Source organism: Microtus oregoni, unplaced genomic scaffold (genome assembly GCF_018167655.1).
Source record: "Microtus oregoni isolate MIOR12 unplaced genomic scaffold, Mior012 000099F_ref0000060, whole genome shotgun sequence".
Classification (NCBI taxonomy): domain Eukaryota; kingdom Metazoa; phylum Chordata; class Mammalia; order Rodentia; family Cricetidae; genus Microtus; species Microtus oregoni.
Genome location: NW_024544712.1, coordinates 794,528 through 815,411, shown reverse-complemented (window position 1 = coordinate 815,411; position 20,884 = coordinate 794,528). Strand labels below are relative to the sequence as shown.

At 36.7% G+C, this 20,884-nt stretch overlaps 1 protein-coding gene across 1 annotated transcript in view; it reads right to left on the bottom strand.

Annotated features, from left to right (window-relative positions):
• LOC121443059 (E3 ubiquitin-protein ligase HUWE1-like) overlaps positions 1–20,884 on the bottom strand; it is a 135,352-nt gene that overhangs the window by 39,071 nt on the left and 75,397 nt on the right. The window contains exons 26-43 of the mRNA XM_041644738.1: positions 20,051–20,184; positions 19,556–19,650; positions 16,929–17,117; positions 15,520–15,736; positions 15,034–15,156; positions 13,832–14,069; positions 13,303–13,533; positions 10,828–10,950; positions 10,402–10,497; positions 9,591–9,860; positions 8,101–8,253; positions 6,626–6,753; positions 6,349–6,430; positions 5,610–5,786; positions 4,959–5,118; positions 4,083–4,441; positions 2,238–2,433; positions 1,242–1,409 (exon numbers count right to left, since the gene is read on the bottom strand). Of these exons, the coding sequence (XP_041500672.1) occupies positions 1,242–1,409; positions 2,238–2,433; positions 4,083–4,441; positions 4,959–5,118; positions 5,610–5,786; positions 6,349–6,430; positions 6,626–6,753; positions 8,101–8,253; positions 9,591–9,860; positions 10,402–10,497; positions 10,828–10,950; positions 13,303–13,533; positions 13,832–14,069; positions 15,034–15,156; positions 15,520–15,736; positions 16,929–17,117; positions 19,556–19,650; positions 20,051–20,184 (3,139 nt within the window). The remainder of the gene's footprint in view (positions 1–1,241; positions 1,410–2,237; positions 2,434–4,082; positions 4,442–4,958; positions 5,119–5,609; positions 5,787–6,348; positions 6,431–6,625; positions 6,754–8,100; positions 8,254–9,590; positions 9,861–10,401; positions 10,498–10,827; positions 10,951–13,302; positions 13,534–13,831; positions 14,070–15,033; positions 15,157–15,519; positions 15,737–16,928; positions 17,118–19,555; positions 19,651–20,050; positions 20,185–20,884) is intronic.

Genomic DNA, 20,884 nt, shown 5'->3' with positions numbered 1-20,884 from the left:
ACACATTTAGTGTGAAAGGCTTGTACAATGGGAGACCAATTCATTAGAATGAGAGCTAAATCACTGTGTGGAGAGAAGACAAGGAAATGCAGTAATGGTACTGTGATAGGAAGAAAACCAAGAAACTCTGAAAGGATTAGAAGAGTATATGAAGCAAATGCACCAAATGTTTAGTATTTCTCTACAGTTATTTCTATCACTGCTCATTTTACTAAATAAAACATAAATAAAACTAAAAGGCATGACTAGAATAGAACTTTGGGTTCAAAGAATTAAAACATGCTTTTCTAATCACTCTCATACAAAGAAAGGTATATTGGGATGGTGGTCTGAAAAGTGAGGAAACAATGTCACAATAATAAACTTAGTTCTTTGATATAATCTATAAAGACATTTTGTTTTTGAGTATGAAAATGACAAAATTCTTAGTATTTGCTTGTGCAATGGTATTGCTTCTTTTTGAATCTTCATGTACACCCCTGTATTACCATTCTAATAAACATTTGGCAAAATCTTTGTCAATATCATTCAAGATTCAATATCACAACAGATTAATGTGACTTACCTTAAAATGACTCAGAATTACTCTTGCATCAGTCATATTTTATGTTCATCAGTTTCTTCAGAGATGTGCACTATTTGCCATTTTTCTTGTTGATCTGTTTTTGTTTTTCACGGCAGGGCTTTTCTGTGGCCTTGGAGGTACAGGAAATTGCTTTGTAGACCAGGCTGTCTCTGTCTCAAACTCAAGAGGTCTACCGGCCTCTGCCTTTCTGGTGCAGGGATTAAAGGCATATGCCACCACCACAAAAAGCAACAATCTTTTGTTAAAAGAAAAGAGGCAGGTGGATCTCTGAGTTCAAAAACAGTCTGCCTACAGAGTAAATTCCAAGACAGCCAAGGCTACAGAGAGAAACCCTGTCTTAAAAAACAAAAAAATAAAAAATGATTCATTTATGCATGTGTGTCTGTACAAGTGACTGCAGAGCCTAGCAAAGGGTGTAAAGTCAGTCACAAGTGGTTGTGAGTTGAGCGATACAGATGTTGGAAACCGAATTGGGGTCCACTACAAGAGTAACAAAAGCTCTTAACTTCTGAGCCATCTCATCCCTTATAGGGTTCACTTTTTGATTCCAGGACTGTGTGGATGTAGTAATTACTAAGGCATGCTAGCTGAAATGACAAAAGCAAGAAAACACATCCTTCAGAATCCTGCTTCAAAAAGCTGGCTAGACACATACCTTCCTCTGGAGCATGGTATGCAGCCAAAGCATTCAGCATATCATAGATAACTTCCTTAATAGTATCAGGAATGACAGGTAGAGATGAAGGCTTCAACGGTGTTGTCTTTACCAGCTGTACAGCATTAGGGCCTTTAATTCTAAGATTCTCAAATTCATCGTCTGAAGCTAGGGCAAAATCAAATAGAAAGATCAGACAATACAATAGTGCAATAGCTCCTAAACCTCACTACTGACAAAGTAGTATCCAGAACAAGGATTACATAATGTATGAGAGTTTAAGAAATAAGATCATTTGAAAATTGGTTCAAGTCTTATACAAAAAAAATGTGCCTTTTATAAACTAAAGAAAATTTGAAACTTAGTTCTGTTTCACTTCAACAAGCAATCTCAGAAACTTTGAAATATTTCTACATAACCTTCTGAGGAAGTTCATTTGTATTTCCTCCAAATCTCCAAGAAATCAACCCAGAACCCAATCCAAGCAGTAGTGGTCATTATCTCACTATTCTCCTCTTATGAAGAGAAACTTGTATTTTTTCCTTTCATATTAGTATTTATCATGAATTTAGGCCTGTGAAACATTCCACAATTTGATATTAATCGAATTACTTCCTCATAATAAAACATAGGAATTATCTTTTTGGCAAGAATAGAGGTAGCACTTAAAGTTTGTCACTGCATCCCATGAGCAACATAAGCATTTGTTCTTCATCAGCATACTATATATAAACCATCAACTATAGTTAAATTCTACTGCCTCATCAAGATGAACTTTTTGTAGTCAAAGATTATACTGAATGAATCCTTGGTAAATGTGACAAGGCCTAGAGAAGCTACTGTAATTACCTATAAAATTTACTGACCCAAATGATCAACCAATGTCTCTGTCTGCCTAAAGAGAATTTAAGTTATAGATCTTGTCAAAAGAAAAAAAAGGGGGGGTGGCGGCGGCAGACTTCAGAGCCTCAAAAAATAGCAGCAAATGAAACTGACCAGTTCCTGAGCCTCGAGGGGCTGGAAGGGCAATGCGGATACAGCAATTGGCTACTTCTGTGAATATGTCTGGATTGCGGCAGGCAGCTGGCCCAAGAACTCGAAGGATGTAGTTGATCTCCCGGGAGCCAAGGCTGCCAGATACAACACCAGAGGTAGTACTTCCAGCTCCACTTGTAGCTGCTGAGCGAACAACCTAGTAAAAAGCATTGCCCATTTAAGTTTCCAAAAATATAATTGTAAACAAAGAAATGTTATTAAAGATTAAAATGCTAACCAAACTTTCTCTAGAAATAGTAGATGATACACTTGGTCTTTAAACCCTTTATAATTAAAATGTGTCCCACAAATTATATCTCAAAACCACTCATTTTCATATGACTGCATTAATGAAAAAGGGTATCTGATTACAGATACCATATAGCACCCAAATTTAACTGTCAGCTCCAGCCTCCCCCAAAATTTTGCAATTTTAAGAAATATTGGTTCAAAATACATAAAAGACATCCACTTAGTGTATAAGAATAAAATAAAACACACAAATAGAAAGAAAATAAGTTTTGTTTGTTTGAGTTTGTGAGTTTCTGTGTTACAGCCCTGGAACTCACTCTGTAGACCAGGCTACCCTTGAATTTACAGAGATACACCTGCCTCTGCTGCCTAAGAACTGGGATTAGAGTTTCACACCACCACACCCTGCTGAAAATAAGTTTTTAAAAAATAATTTCTAGCCGGGTGATGGTGCACACCTTTAATCCCGGTACTGGGGAGGCAGAGGCAGGAGGATCTCTGAGTTCGAGGCCAGATTCCAAAGTTACAAAGAAACCTTATCTTGACAAACAGAGGCGGATCTCTGTGAGTTGGAGGTCAGCCTGGTCTACAAGAGGACAGGCTCCAAAGGTACAGGGAAACCAAATCTCGGAAGAAGAAAAAAAAGACAAAAACTAAATGGAAAGGTTATCTTAATCTGCAATTTGAAACTGTCCTATAATATCGCTGTGCCAATTTCATACCATAATGAAAATAATGTACCAGGTTCTTCACAGCTGTAACTGCACTACATTATGCCAACCTGATGTGTTACTGCCGCTGATCTTCCTTTGCTCCCTATGAATGCTGCTTCAATTATTATTTAAGTTTTCCAAAGAGTCCCTTCATCTAATCATGATCTGTATGCAGAGTTTGTTATTAGCCCAAATTCTGTCTGTATGTAATTGGTTCTACATTGATCTCAAATATGCTACTTTAAACAGCTGTAAGTAGTCTGATTTTTAAGCACATGAAGCAAAACCAAACAGAATAAGGAATAGGAAATCTAATATAACACATTTAAGTACAAACTGGTACCACTTTCCTAGCAAGCAAGTAAAAAAAAATGCAGGTTTTCAGGAATTTATAAAGGCAACAATTTTAACAATATGAACAAAGACAGGCAAAAAAAAAGTGGCTATCCCAACACTAGTCTATCTACTTGTGAAACAAAACCATGTTTTTCAAGATAGGAACAATGGAAGTGAACTCTCATGATGATTACTGAAAAGATTAAGTAGGGAGATTGAGAATTCCGCAAAAGTATGGAGGAGGTAAAAGCTTTACTGATTAAGATTATTTGTCATTCTATTATTTGATGTTTGTCTATGTGTAAACATAGTTTTAAAACTTTTTTTCATTTCTTTCTCTGACTTATTTAATTAGTTCTAAAATATGAACCCATTTTCTGATTTTTACAGTGGTTAACTGTTAAATGCCGATCACACTGCCTGACAAGCCAGGGAAGATTTAAAAGAAAAAATCTAGAACAAAGATAGAAAGTAAAAATCAGCATCTGACACCAATAATAATGACCTTTTCCATAGTATGTCGAAGAGTGCAAGGATCCTCAATGATGTGTCTTAAGAGAAGGGTGACTAGAGGGGTAAAGCCATTGAAGCCTGAGCTCTGGGTCAAATTTAAGATCATTCGTGTACTCTTCAGCTCTGCAAACATCATGGCATATTTGTGGTCCCGGGTGAGCCTCAGGCAGAGGCGAAGGGTGGCATGCAATGTATCTGGGTCCACAGGGACTCCCAGCATGCTCACACAGGCTCGGATTAGAACAGTGACCATATCTTCTGTCAGGCCCTGGATTAAGATTTCCCCAATTTTTGTTTCTTCCAGGCTTGGCTCTTTTTCGGTGTTTGTATTCTCTAGGGCCAAGGGGATATCTACAATTGAGGGAGGGGAAGGATATATACAGTTAGACATTTCATCACACACCTCTCTTTACAAAGCATCCTGCCATCATTCGGTCTAGAAAACACACCCATTTCTAAGACCAGACATAAAGGTAAGCAGAGGAGAAAAACATGTACTTTTTACTGTTCCTTGAAAATGAAATCATTGGCCACTGGCTAGATCTTAAGCCATTTAAAGGCTTTGATTCCTAGTGCGTATATTGGGCAGCTTACAACTGTCTTTAAGACCAGCTTATAGGGGATCTGATTCCATCTTCTGGCGTCCAAAGGTATTCTCTCACACACATTTAAAAATAAATATAAATCTTTTAAAATAGGATTCAAAACTCATGCAGTGTACAAGAGTGCAAACCTATAATCCCAACTATTTGGGTGACCAAGGTAGGAGGATTATTAATTTGAGACTGATTTGGGTGTGTGTGTGTGTATACATACAAACCACTATGAGAAGGAAAACAAAAAAAGACTTGAAATACTAAAACCATACCATTGCCTTTATTTTCTTTACGTTTGATATCCGTTTCTTTGCTTTCTTCCAGTGTCTTCTCTAGTTCCTGCCCATTGCTGCCTTTTGAGTTTTTATTCAGTCGTGGTACCCTGAGGAGAGTTAGCATCACAGGGCGTCGGTTCCCTGTTTCTTCATTAACCTAGGAATTCAAACAGACAAACACAAAAATCTCTACATAAAAGAGGGTGAGGAATCCTTTCAGGGAAGATGCTGCAACAGAAAGAACTCTGGCTGGCAATTTACCCCATCTCTACAATGTACAAAGACTAAAGCTGAAGGTCTCTAGAATAGTACACACAGAGACCTATAATGAATTCTGAAATTTCAAACAGAGCAGACATCCTTTCTACCACTAACTACTAACTACTCTCTAATCCTTGATTGAACATAAAAACATAAAAACCTTACTTCAAGGAAGAACAGTATCAAATTGCCACAGACTTATGGTTTAGATAATGATTATTAGAAAAACTTGGTTCTATAAAAATTTAAAACTCTATTTAGAAGTGGACATCCCTAACCCTTACCATGACAAGACTCCTAGTGCAGAAAAAAAAAAACAAAACAAAATGCATATTAAGTACAATACCTCCACTTTTATCAAGTTTACACTATTAGTTGAGCATGTACCTGCACCATTGTAGTAAACTGGACAGTATATCTTCGTCGGCCTGCAGTGAATCTTACACTTGTTTCTCCAGATTTCCAGGCAGAATCAATGGTGCTGTTGTTGCTAGCACTGTAACTACACCAACGTCCAGAGCGGTCATCAAACCAGCGCCAATTGTTGCTGTTGGACTGAAGGTACTAAATAAAATGCAAACACATGAGGTTTCTTTATATTTCCTGCTAGCTTTATTTTCTGTCAAGACAATCAATAGCCATTAAGTATACACTGCTTAAAACTAATGTAGAAAAAAGTGAAAAACCTAACAATTTCCCTGTCTTGCCACCATCTACTTTTTTCCAACTGTTTTCTACACAAGGAGCATGACAGCGAGAGATACATTGAACAAATCCTGTTGTTAAGAAGTTACTGAGATTTAATCAAGTATTGCAATCTTCATCTCAAAAAAATATTTCTAGAGGAACTGTTAGAAATTCAAGTTTTTCAAATTGTCAAAGAGCATACTTCTACAGCATTGATTAACTGGATAAGATCTTGAGGCCTTTAAAACAAATAGGTACAAAAGAAAAATGATTTCAACTCTCCATCTTAAAGAAGAAATTCAACTAATGTAATCCCGAGTTGTATTTTCAGTGTGATAATTTTACAATTTTCACTGCTCTCCTACTATTTGCTTCTGATCTATTCTTGCCTCAAGAAATAAAACCATCATGTTAAACACAGACATTGTACTTCACATACCTTAGTCATTTGGGCTCTTCTCTTTGATGAGATGGCTGTCTTTTCATAAAAATCAATAAGAAGCAACACAGGTGTGATCCATCTAAAAAGAAATTATTTGTTTAGGGCAAGCCAGAAACATGCATGAATGGGGAAAATGTTAGGTATTTTACAATTCTCTAACCATAAAACCTTCAAGATTTACTTCATATATGCTTCAGAAAAGTGATTCAGGCCCTAAACTCAAGTGCCAAATCCCAGGAAAACAGAAGCAAAATCAGGATAAAGGGTCACTCACTTAGGGGTCTGAACCTCCTTTTGTTCTTTGGCAGCCTGCAGGCAGGGTTGAACCACTTCTAAGAGCTTGATTAGGACATTAAGGATGCCACTTGATTCAACAACCCAGGCACAAGGTAACTTCAACTCCTAATTTTAAAAGAAACAATAATACAGGTGTTAACATTTACAGAACTAGTTTAAAATAAAAATTCTGTTATCATTTATGAACTATGTGATTTCAAATGAGTTATTTGGGTTTTCTACATTTTGGTCTCATATTCGTAAGTTAAAAGGAAATTATGTCTACCACTAGAGTCAATGTAATGATTAAATAAAAAGTATAAGGTGCCCAAAACATAGCATCAGGTATATTAATATGCTCAATATGGAAATGGGTTCATATACCTTAGTACAGTCAACTAGGTTGGGTAGCTGTTTTGTTCAAACACAGGGTTACTTGTGTAGCCCTGGTTTTCCTGGAATTTGTTCTATAGACCAGGCTAGCCTCAAACTCAGAAATCAGCTTGCCTTTGCCTCCCAAGGGCTGGAATTAAAGACATGCACCACCACCACCACTTGGAGGCTGTACAGCCTTAAAGACATTTAAACTGTAAAGTTTTGATTTACAGAAAAGCTCTATATTTGAAGAAAACTAAGACATTAATTGTTTTTAATGGGGGTTTTACTGGTGTTGCTTTTAACAGAAAACCAATGTAGGCAATTCTTCAATAATAGGTGTGTATTTAGACAAAACAGAAAACTAATGTGTATGTGAAATGAGAAAACAATCATAATAGTGTCAGCTGTTTGAATGAAAAGCATTATAAAAAACCTTAACTATTATTCTACAGGAACCTTTCAAGACAGTCTGACATAAATACTGGATTCAAATAAGTTACTGTTAAACAGAATGAATTACAAATGAAGAACCACTTCTTCAAGGTCAACTGCCTTCTGGCTTTTATATTGTTAAGAACAGTAACATATCTTGTCCAAACTACTCTTTTGCCTGAAGGATCTGCTAATTGATCGGGCAGGGAAAGGAGTCTGATTCTAAATATCTTAAACCTAATATCCGATTTTCATATTTTGTGATATTTGCAGCTGCTAGTTAGGATTTCTCAGTATTACATTCAAATGCCCTTCTAAAGTGACAACTGACACCCTTGAGTATATATGCAGGTAAGAATGCGTATGTATAAAAGCCAAATACAGACACTGACCACATCCAACATCTTTTGACTCAAAATTTGGTTTAAGAACCTCTTCCTGCATTATCTAGAAATTATGCATATAAACCTTCCAAACTCGGAACCTTGTACTTTGAACTTTATTATACACCTTTTAGCTTACAGGGAAATTGTGGACTCTCATGATCATGCTTTGTACTTTCCCCAAATTCAATGTAGTGTTTAGTGCTGGGTAATTAAACAAGCTGTGAGAGTCAAAATGTGTGTGTGTGTGTGTGTGTGTGTGTGTGTGTGTGTGTGTTACCTCAAAAAGCAGTGTTAAAAGCAAGATTCTAGTAGCCAAATTGGAGGCCTGAGGCAGGGTGGCCATCTGACTGATCCACTCTGACACTGTTTTTGTGTCACTTGTTGTTAGAGGAAGAGCAGCTTTGATCAATACATCAGCAGCTTCCCACACCTAGAAAAAAAGGACAAGTCATTTAACAGCAGAGTAATCCAAAATCTGTGCAAATATTCAAAAACGTTTAGAGTATCAAAAAAGACAATCATTAACAATTATTCTAAACAACTTTTAAAATTTGCATTTATTTGTATATACATTCACAAAAGAAAACTTGTAAAAATGGTTCTACCCTTCAAACCATATAGGTTCTTGGCACCGCATTTAGGTCATCAGGATGAACCATCTTGCTAAACCAGTTATTCTTAAATTGTATTACAGAATGCCTGAACGCTAAATCTAAGGAAATGAATATTTAAAAAAAAATGATACAAGCTGGGTGGTGGTAGTGCATGCCTTAAAGAGCATTACTCTGGAGACAGAGGCAGGCGGATCTCTGTGAGTTGAAGGCCAGCCTGGTCTACAAGAGAAAGTTCCAGGAGAGGCTCCAAAGCTACAGAGAGAACCATGTTTTTTGTTGGGGGGGGATTTTTGCTACAGTCAGTCTCCAAATGATTCTTTAATTCTTTACTATACTTCCCCTGAAATTATTGTAGAATCAAAGTCAAACTGCTAAATACCAGAATATTAACGAGGTTTTAAATTGGACAATGTTTAAGTCCTTAAAATGAGTATAATTGCTGTTCTTTATTTAGGTTTTACCTTGCTAAAAATATTTTGTGTAAGCATACACTGCAATAAAAGATATTGTTATCTAGTTTTCCTTAAGGCTGATGTTTCTATGCATTAAAAACTTATGGTTTGATCAGCTTCCCAGAAGAAACAGACCAGTGAGGTGGCCTGGAAGAGGTTCAGACTAACTGGGTCATTTGAGGACACTCTCCATTCTGTTGTAGTGCAGTTTTTGTGAATTAACCACGCCTGGGTGGGCTTTAGTGAGGTAACTGTCATTGAGTCATTTCTGATCCTGTAAGGAACCACTCACACATATTCATTTAAGGGACTCTCAAAAAAACTCATTGGGGCTATTTCTTTATGTGGATATTTGAGATAATCTGCTTCTTATCCTATTTCAATAATCAAAACAAGGTTATCAGTATCCATCTGGAAGTCCTTAAACAGGAGGAAAAAAGACTTATTTTGTTAATAAATGGTTAACTCAAGGATGAAAGACATATTTTAGATGAAACCGATGGAAAACTTTGCTTTTCCTTTCTAAGGACTATTTTTTGTGAGGTGTATCAATGCAGATAATGAAGCAGAGGTTAACTGCAAGCAAAAGAATTCAAACATAAAGCAAGCATATCGGGTAGAATGTAAGGCTTATCAGAAAATTTTGTTAGGCAAGAAAACAGCTTTAAATATTCCCAGCCTATGGTACCCTGAGAACTTACCTGATTAACAACCTGTTTCAAAATCATATCACGATAGTCTGCTCCGTTACGTTTGATAGCTGTCATGATCAGATCACAAACACGGTAAACTGTATCAGGAAGCTCATCAAGAAGATGGAAGCAGCCTGGTAACATTGTATCTGTAAAGGTGTGGAGCTCATCTTGTTCCAATGGGTCGGCATCTTGAAACTTCTCCAGACATTTAGCTTCTTCTTCTTCTTGTTTTTCTCGGGCTTTACGTTCCTCTTCCTCCTTCCGGCAAGCAACTTCCTGGAGGCAGGAAAGGAAATGCGACTATACACCATGGGTAAAAGCTGAAAAATGAGTGCCTAACTCAGTGTCTGAGTACCATATACCTTCTAAAACAGTTGAAACTTCCAAGAGGGCATGGTAATGAATGTAATAGTAACCATATAGGTTAATGCAAGACAGGGAAAAACAGTACCCCAAAACACTGTCAGTTTTCATCTGCGAGCAGCGTATGTACTATTCTCCAAAAAAACCTCATTTTTACAGACTATTGAATGTTTCCTTCCAGTGTGGTAAATATAAGTAATACCACCCAGGAACACAGCTAAGTCTGGACTACTAGTTAGTATCAGTAAGATTTTGGGTCTTACTTGACAATGAAGACTAAAGTTTCATTTGAATCATGTAAAGTTTCATTCAGTTCTATACAAGGTAGCTTAAGGACAGACCAAATGGTTGGAATTAAAAACTACTCCCTTGACGTTCCCTACCACAAAACAGAGATTTATAGTGTTCAAAGAAATATACAGACTGATACTTCAGGATTTAAGATTTAAGGTACCTCAGGTGACTCTGCCCTTTGATCCATTGGAATATCCTGTCCCAAAGACATGGCAATTGCTCTCATCATCTGATCTTCTTCAGACATGCTAAGATCCTATAGAATGACAACAGAGAATCCAACAAACTTACACATCCAAACTAAAGAAACCTAACTAGGCAACACCAACACTCAAGGAAAGGGAACCAATCCAGAATGTTGCCTTGTCCAAGTAAATCGAACTAAAGCTCATGTGGTTACCACTACAGGGACAATGAGGTAAAATTACAAAGAAAAAGAATAGAAGAGTTCTTCTGCGAACAAATCCCAACAGAAGTTCCTAGAAGAATATTCTGTAGCTTCCAGTGTTTGTACATTAGCAAAGGATATGGAGAAAAACAGGTTATCAGCAGCTAAACAAATATAAGATTTTCTTTGTTAACTCACCCGAACAACTCCTCCTATGATCGGAGGAGGATGGGTTAAAAGGTATTCTGTTGCTTGTTCCATCGTGCTGGTGTTCAACAGAGCCTCCATGGCATGTTCTCTTGTGAAACCCATGTCCATTAGCTATTAAAAAATCCAATAGCTTAGAATCACAATAATAAATAAGTAGAAATATATTTAAAAATCAACAAAGAACTTTAAAGTTTTTCTCTCTTTACAGGAACTAAGTAGTTATAATCTAAGGCAGTCGTGTATTATGAATGTTCCTTCATCTTTGGTAGTTCTATAATATTTAAACATTAAAGTTACATACTGAAGCAAAGAGCTAATGTACTTTTCAAACTCTAAACTATTAAAATGGAGTCTAGGGTAGATGGTTATTATAACTAAAGACTTGATATTGATATACAGAAGTATAAATTAGTATCTATTTTCTAGAATAGGAACTTGCAACAACAGAAAAATTAACAGGAAGTGACTGACATATACCTAAGAGTTTGTAAGTAAACTATACCACAGCTTTATAACATCCAATTAAAAGAAATTTAATAGAACAATTCCTGAATGAGAATATAATTATATACAAAAAGGAATTATAGGGGCTAGAGAGATGGCTCAGTAGTTAAGAGCACTGGCTGTTCTTCCAGAGGTCCTGAGTTCAAATTCCCAGCAACCACATGGTGGCTCACAACCATCTGTAATGAGATCTGGTGCCTTCTTCTGGCATGCGAGCATACATGGAGGCAGACTGCTGTATACATAATAAATAAATAAATAAATCTTTAAAAAAAAGAATTATATATACAGTGGTATAAAATCTCAAACTTTCTAAAGATGAATATATATACAATATAAAAATTTTTCTAAACAAGAATATATATATATTATATATATGACAGATTTGAAGAAAATAACAGACTCTTCATACATTAAAAACTTGAGGAAGACAAACACCATGTACCCAGCATGGAAAGAAGATACTGTCCCCATTAGACACAGATCATTAAATGAAAATCTCAGAGCCGGGTATGAGATACCATCCTAAGAGTTACTATTCAAGGAATCCCCGGTGTCACTTTAAACACCAAAGGACATTACCTAGTTCTTGATTGCCAAGACCCTATTGCTGAAACACACTTTGTATTCAAGAGATATAACGGAGATAAAATACGCCTCCTTGATGACTAGCTTTCATAGTGCCAGAAAGTGCCTAAGCAGGTCACTTGGGGAAATAAAATAATTAACAGACTTATCCTGCTGTGAATTTAGGCATGCTACAGTGAAACCTTGTACAGTGGTGGCATGATAAATATGAAGATACTAATAACTGCTGTCTCAGAGGATTTGAGGTCTGCTCTACAGGAGGAAATTCATACCTAGTACTGGATACCTGGTCAAAAGCCCATGGCTGTAAAGGTTATGTTGTCAAGCTGACTTCAAAAATTTTAAACCTATAGATTAGTGCATTCTAACCCTTTGTCAGAAGTTTCTTTTTGCTATAGGCAAGAGTTAATGTAGAGACTTGTAACTGCTCCAAATGCTGAGAATAAATAACTTCAAGAGCTTAGTCCATATTAAAACAACCCTAAAAAGGCTCAAGAAAAAAAAAGGAAGAGGGGTCAGAAAGAACTTAAGATGGAAGATAGGGTGTAAGCACTGCTTTCTAGACATGCATGATGCATGACCTTACCAACTCATGAACTCACAATAGCTGTGGTTACCTGAACAAAATTAAAGCAGTGAATATTTAACTATAAAAAGTAAGGGGCTCAAAGTCCCACCTCTAGCTGAGAAGCTATTTTTGTCTGCTAGGGAAGAGAGAGTAGCAAGATCTCTTTAATCCCACGAAGACTGCTAGTTGAGAGAGTAATTCAGGGTCTGGACACCCATAAGTTTTCCATGTTTCAGTGAGTGGATTCAATGTGTTATTTTAAATAAAACAGAGGACATGAAGGCAGGAGGGAAATGGGTGGAGGAGACTTGGAAAGGAGCTTGAAGGGAGTTTCTATGATCAAAATACATTCCAAAGAGCAAGAAAAAAAAATCATTCCAAATATTCTATGAAGCTTCTCATTCCTTCTAATCTCCAATTTTCAAAATGCAATCATTTTAAAGTGATTCAGATTTAGAGGTGATTCAGTTTCAAAAAGCTTTTACTAGAGAGTAAATTTTACAACAATCTCTTGCCTTTTAATTTATCCAGAAAGTAGTTTAAAAAATAAATGGTTTGGGAAAAGCAGTGCCAGGCTAATAAAACCAAACACTTAGGGGTATAGAAGCTTAGAAAATTTACAAACAAGATAGGTAACAGATAACTTTAATCTCATGTGGGAGACCAATGCATGATTCCAAGTTTAAGGTCGATCTTGCCTACACAGTTAGACATGGTTATAAAACAAAACAAAATTTATGAACATTAGAATCTTTAAGGTGCAAAATGTAGGGCCTGGAATCCAAGGCTAGCACTCACTCTACCTGTTGTAGCTGTTGCTGGTTGACTTGAGGTTCTCTGCGGGAGCCACCTTCTTCTTGGCCTGCATCCTCTTCTCCTCGAGATCCTTCCTTCTCTTTGCTCAGTCTCTCTCGAATCACAGGTTCTCCTCGGAGAATGTGGCACAGAATGGCCAGCATAGATTCAGCCATTCGTCCCCCGTATACCTTAAGGGGTTTCCGGTTCCACAGGTTCTTGATGCAAGTAAAGGCTGCCTGTAAGTCATTTGAAAAATGAATGAAGACTTTCCCCCTCAATTCAAATCCCCAGAATAAAGTGGAAGAATCAGACACTCCTTTCACAATGAGTTTCAACAGAGATGGTTTAACAAAGAAAAGTTGGGGTATTTAATTCATCCAGAAGTACCAAGTATCAATCAGAAGCTTGTAGTTTAATTTACAGCATATTTATTTGTTTTTCAACACTCACATTTTATTATGGCAAAACATAGTGGTAACTATTCAGTTAGCCTGAGAAATTTTCTCCCTGGTTTTTAGAATGCAGAATACTCACCTTCTGTGTTACTACAAGAAAGCGGAGGGCACTGAATTGTGGAAAGTTCTGGACACCTCCAGGCAATTTGGCAGGCAGTGAATGTGGAGATTCAAGCACAGTGGTGGGATTCACCATCTTTTCTACAAGCATAAGCCAGGCATCTAGGAATTCTCCTGTGCCATCAGGTAAGTCTGAATGTTCCAATCCCTCAGAAACGGGAACTTTTCCTCCCATGGACAGAGCCCAGTTGAAAGTTCTAAATTTAAATAAGACAAAATCATGTGGATGAAATGTTAGTTGACATTTTTTACATATGAAAGAATCTACAGTTAAAGAATTCCAAACACTACTACACTGACACTACACTCCTCTTGGCATTACTTTTTTGGTTTCCTTTTTGTGTAAGAACCGATTCCACCATTCCTTCCCCATGTTCCCTGAAATTTAAGTGCAGTTATTTTGTAGATGTACCCAATGGGACTGAGTTCCATGACTCTGCATTTTGATTGATTGTGGTTTTCTATAATGATCTTAATCTAACATTTTAAAGAAAAGTATCCTTGATGAGGGGTGAGGACAACATATATTAAGGCCAGAATAAAAAGAAGCTGTTATTACTTCTAACATGACTTTTATGAATTTTTAAAGACTTAAAATGTTTTTATTTTAAAATCTTGACTGAGTGAAGTAAAACAAAACAAACTTATTGGATTCAAAGTAACAAAAAGAGTCTTGCTTATTACAATAAGCAAAAAGAAAAAAAAAGAAAGAAACCCCCCCAAACCCTATGCATTGGCAATGGGAAGCGAAATATGAAATAGTAGAGATTTTTATGCACACATTTTTTAATGTAAGCCTATACATATCTCTGTGTTGCCAATGGTGGCCAGGAAAAATTCAGATGCCCTGGAACTGTAGTTATGGATGGTTGTGAAATATCAAATAGTTGTTGGGAATAGAAATCATGACCCTTGGAAAAGCTACAACTGGTCTTATCTGCTGAACCACCTGTCTAGCGCCAAAGTGGAGCCTCTTACTGTATTGCTGTATATCTCGTCTTCTTAAGGAAAGGGAAGACATACATACATAGCTTGTTCTTAGAACACAAAATGATGTAACTAATGGCTTTACAGGATGACTTAGAAAGTTGTGAGCTGGTAAGGCACACAGTTAAGATCAAAGTGCAAGAAAGGATTCTCTGTGAAACAAAAAATCCTTACTCAAAAAGAGCATTGTGACCGCCAGAGCAGAGAAATTTCTGCAGCATAAGGTGGTAAGGATACTTTCTCTCATCAAACAGCATTGGAGATGTGAATCCAACAGAACAGATGAAGAATGTCAGCCTAAAAAAAGAAAAAGAACATAAAATACTAACCATTTCTAATAGACACACAAAAGCAACAGGAAATTAAGTGAAAAAAGTCAAAAGTAAAAAGTTAACGAAGCATTTTGGTGACAGATTGGTTAGGCACCAGAGTAATACTTGTCACCCAATTAAGAACTAAAAGATTAGTGAAATACATTTTAACTGTAAACCCATTGGGAATTTCCATATTCTATACTAGGTACAATAAATACCTAGGTACAATAAAAGCACTTCATATGCAGTGCATACAAGAGATTTCCAAGGTTTTACTGAGTAGAATGAGAACACACATTATTTTTATTGTCATTCTATACTCCCTGTTTCTCAAATAGGAACTCACCTGAAGCGGGGAGTAGGTGTATATGGTGGGGGCTGCCATGACAAGCCTTTTGTGAGTAGCTTGGTGAGGGCTGAAGCTGTTGATCTAGCAGCAGGAGTTGGGGCAGTAGTGGTAGTGGCAGCATGATGGCTCCTTCTTTGGCGAACAGGAGAACCAACACAAAGCTTAACAAGGAGTCCAAAGAGCTCAGCGAGCGCTCGGCCTAATCTGGAAGAAGCTGAAAGCCAGAAGGCAGTATAATGTTATAAAATATTCACCATGATTTCATAACATCACACGTTTCCCACACATTTAAATTATTATCATGTGTAGATCAGAGGACAATCTCGATGAGGCAGTTCTCTCCTACCTTTAAATGGGCTCTGGTAACTCTGAACTCAGGTCATAAGGTTTGCATAAAAAGTGCCTTTACCCACACATTCATCTCACTAGAAAAACGTTCTTCTGAACAATAGTAAACAAAATCGCCGGGCGGTGGTGGCGCACGCCTTTACTCCCAGCACTTGGGAGGCAGAGGCAGGCGGATCTCTGTGAGTTCGAGACCAGCCTGGTCTACAAGAGCTAGTTCCAGGACAGGCTCCAAAACCAGAGAGAAACCCTGTCTCGAAAAACCAAAAAAAAAAAAAAAAGTACACAAAATCTTAGAACTGCCTCTTCATGTGGTAATCTGAATATGAAATTCCACAAGAAACAGATGTACCCTTTGAGGGTAGAAAATAAAACTATACTGACAGTTAATAAAACAAAAATGAATGGCACTAAGATAAGGACTTATACTGCAAAATTAAGCATAAATTGACACTGCCTTTGTTGAAACAATATGGCAGTTAAGTGATAATAAGGAAATGATGCATTCGCCAGACATAAAAAAAATCACTTAAAAGTATACGGCAAAAAACAAACAAACAAACAACTCAGTGGTTTTCAGCCTTCTTGATGCTGTTGCTTGTATAATGGTTACCCCCACATATAAAATATATATAAAATGTTGCTACTTCATCACTGTGATTTTGCTACTGTTATGAATTGAAATGTAAATTTTTTTTTCTGGTGGTCTTAGGCAACACCACAGAAAGAGTAATTCAACCCCAAAGGGGTCACAAGTCATAGGTTGAAAACCACTGACTCAATAGTTCCATACTATAAAACACAATTCAAAGAATGACCAAGGGGTAAGGAATTTTTTTTGGGGGGGGGAGATAGCTATATGTCAAGAAGGAACGTCTCCTTTTATATCCTTAATGAGTATGTCACACCTGGGGATTCTACAAAGTACATGAGAGTCACAAAATTTCTTCAACTTTTCTTATTGCATCAAACAGTATACAAATTTAATTTTCTTGAAGAATGTTAGAACTCTGAATCTCAGAAAAGGATGTTACAAAAAAAAGGGGGGGGGGATTACTGACCTGACAGCAATGGCTTGATCTGCTTAATTCTAGCAGCCATGGCTGGGGTGATTTTAGATTTGCCCTTAGAATCTGAAGAAGGTTCATCTGTCTCCATGGGAGCCAATGTGTCACCATCTAGCTCAATTCCTTCCAATAAGCCCTGGGTAGAAGCATCCATACTTCCAGCTGTTCCATCCTGTTCTCCATCTGCAAAGGTAAAAGGGAGTAGTAAGATCATGCAAAGTTGGCACTTACCTGGGTCCATGTTTTGAAGAGTCCCAAGAAATAGTGTTTGGTTCTATTTAAATTTCAATTACTTCCTAAGCTTAGGAGAACAAACCAAACCATCCCTCCAAAACAAAAGCAGAACAACAACAACAACAAAACCCAAAACTATACCAATGTTTCTCTGCTTGGAGTTCTACCAAGTAGAAGGATCTCAAAACACAGTACAGTGTGTATAATATTTGCAGCTGTCACTAAAAATGCCATGCAAGATAGAATCAAACTGGACATTACAAAACATGGGACAGTTTTAGTTCCCAGCATTTAAGAATCCTGCACAAGAACAGGAATTAAGTAGGAAGTTTTAAATTATGAGTGTTTTGCCAGCATGTATGAGTCTACACTTCTATACATGCCTAATGTCCACACTAAGAGGGTGTTGGGCCCCCAAGGACTGGATTTTGTACCATTTTGTACTGGGAATCAAATGTGGGTTCCCTGGTATGCTCTTAACTGCTGAGTCATCTCTCTCTAGCCCCCAATGAGTATGATTCTTTAAAAAAAATTATGTTTTATCTGTTTAGTATGTGCATGTGGAATGTGTGAGTGGAAGTCAAAAGAACACCTTCTAGAAGTCAATTCTCTTTCTTCTTCTACTTATATGAGCCTAAGGAATTCAGCTCAAGTCCTCAGGCTTGGCAACAAGGGCCTTCAACTACTGAGCAATCTTGCCAGTACCCAGTTTGAAAAAGATTTATTTACTTACTTATTATGTGTACCTGTGCAGGTGTGCACAGAAGCCAGAAGACGGTGTCTGCTGTCTTCCTCTATTTCCACCTATTTCTTTGAGGCAGGGTCTCTCACTGAACCTGGGGCTAGAGATTTATCAGCTAATCTGGAAGCCAGCAAGCCTCAATAATCCACTTATTTCCACCCAGCTCCCATTGAAACTGAGGTTGCAGGGATGCCTGAAATGCCAGGCTTATTATATGTGCACTGAGATGCAAACTTGGTTTGAAGTGATGGTGCAGCATAGAGGCAAGTTCTTATGCCGGTTTCAAATTCACTGTGTAGCCAAAGGTTACATTGAACTACTGTTTCTCCTGTCTTTCATTACCTTAAAATTACTAGGATCACTTGGCTTTGTCTGTATATTTAAACTCAAGTTAATAATTTTTGAGAAATTGTGATTTCTTTGTTAAACCTACTACTAGAAATGGGGCTGTGATACATGTGAAGATTGAGAAAGAAAAAAATCCCAACAAAGTCAAAAAGAAGTCTATAAACTTTTGGGAGAAGCAATTCTTTGACAAATTTTATCCTTGTTTCTTAATAAATACCTTTATTCTTTGATTGAAACTAGAAACAGACTAAAATTTGAGGTATACATTTTCCCTAAAATTAACCTCAGAAGCATGTGTATATATATACTCCTCCAGTCTTATTCACTCCCCAGAAAAACCAGAGGCTATTTAAGTTCTTATTTATTAAGAAGCTATAACTGCTTTTAGTCCCTTAGCTTTCCCTTTCAGTATTTTCATGCATTTTAAAGGATATAATAGATTTTTATAAATAGAACTGTCTCTATTAGTTTTTACTTTTTATTTATTTGAGGTAGAACTCATGTTTAAGAAAAAAATCTCTGAATAATTTTTTTATCACTTTCATGTTTGCTACAAAGGTCAGAGAATGGTGTGTGATTTCTGATTACACTATTTTGGAACTCTAACTGTAAGAACAAAAAATGACAAAAAGGGATAAACTTTAAAACAGTCTGTATCTAATTTCAACTCAGTACCCATATTAAAAGGCAAAAATAGGTGGAAGTTTTCAATTGACAAATCATTTAATTCAGTATAATCAAAATTGCTGTTCATAAAATTGAGAAATAATTGCTTTCTCCACCAGTTTTCAGAGAATTTATACTAAAAAATTGAGAATTCACACAAAAATTTAAAATATCATCATGTACTTTGGCATAATAATTTTTAGGACTCAATCTTATATTTACATAAAATCAAAATGAAAAACTTTCATTTTCCAAAATAGTACATTAGAAACTAAGAAGGGAATAGTCAGCTCTTGGCAGTTATGTAAAAAAGAAAGATCAATAAATAGATTTTTTCCCCCCATTTAAGGCACTCTTAAATAGACCCAGGGAAAAGATCAGGCAGATACTTCTCACACGGTGTATGTTATTTGGTGTAGAAATGTGTTCTGTTGTTGTGTTTAATGTATTATGTTTTTATTGGAGAAATGACCAATAAAAATCTAAATTTAATAATTAAAAATCAGCCAAATGATGAAAATTAAGGACTAAGAATGACAAAGAGCTAACTAAGTTTCACAGTAAGCCTATGAAGTGACAGGGACAGAATTTAGGAGAGGTAGTGACTAAGATTTTAGTTTCTTAGAGTTACCTGATCTTTTTCCGCCCTGGGTCGTACCTGCCTTCTCATCCTTTGGAACCAGTTTCTGCATGTCCGCCTGGCCAAATTCACATCCTGATGGTAGGCTACAACAAGGGAAAAAGTAAACCAACAAACAAAAACCAAGTCAAACAAAAGCACTCTTATAGTTTACTTATATTCTATATAGGGCTCTGACTTGCTTAACAATAGTTCTTAGAGCAGTTAAGTTATCCTAAACACAATAAAAACAGCAACAATTCTGGAAGTAGCAATACGTAAGATTTGTATCATGCTGATACAACCATCTCTGAAAAATCAAATCAATCATGCATAAGCTGCTATAATTTGTCAGTTAATTAATTCCTAATGTTAGAAAGTTTAAAGGACGAAGAGGCACTGAAACTTTATTAAACTCTCCCATACTTTTCAAAGGAACCTTGCAAGCTTTCTTAACTTTGTTAGAAAAGCTAAGCAAGATATTATAAGAAAAGATTATTTTCTTACCTGTTTGGAGTACACAGAGAGAGAAGGACAGTGCTTTCCCACACCAGAGAACAGTACAACTGGCTTAGCTTGCTCAGAACACTCAAACCCAACTGAGAACCCCACTGGTTTACGGAGATTGAACGAATTTCACTCTGCAACCAAAAAGCAGCATTCACATTTGACACAGTCTCCAAATAATAATGTTTTTTAAAACAATCAATTTTCACCTATTTTAGAAAGATGTAAGATGCTATTTTTCTGTTTGGTAATATTAGACGACTATAAACCCAGAATTTTTGGAGGCAGGAGATGACAATGAGATCAAGGAAAATCTGGGCTATATAAACAATGAGCTGGTAGAGAATGCATTCTTGTCCATAAGCAGAAAATAATGGTGTTGCTGTGAAGTTATTTATTTTTGTAATAAATTCCTGAAGATAATAAAGGTAGTAAAATGGTGACATACACAGATAGGCTACTTTCCTTTATTGTATGCGTGTGTGTTTATGCTTGTAGAGTCCAGAAAACAACCAGGGTCAACCAGGGTCTCTCTTGACCTGGAGTTTGTGCATTTGACCTTGTTTGGTAGTTCACAAGGAGACTCAGGAATTCACCGGTCTCTGTCTTTACAGTGCTTTTCTAGCACGTGCCAGCTGGACTGACATTTTTATGCATTTTCTGGGGACTGAAACTCAGGTCCTCAGATTTATATTGCAAGCATTATGGAACTGAGTCATCTTCCCACCATCAGCCATTTTATGGAACAGGAAAGACCGGAGATTGCAGACACAGCATTTGACACATTTTCTTCTAGTTGTTGTCTCCTAACTATTCATTTAAATGCTTTGTAAT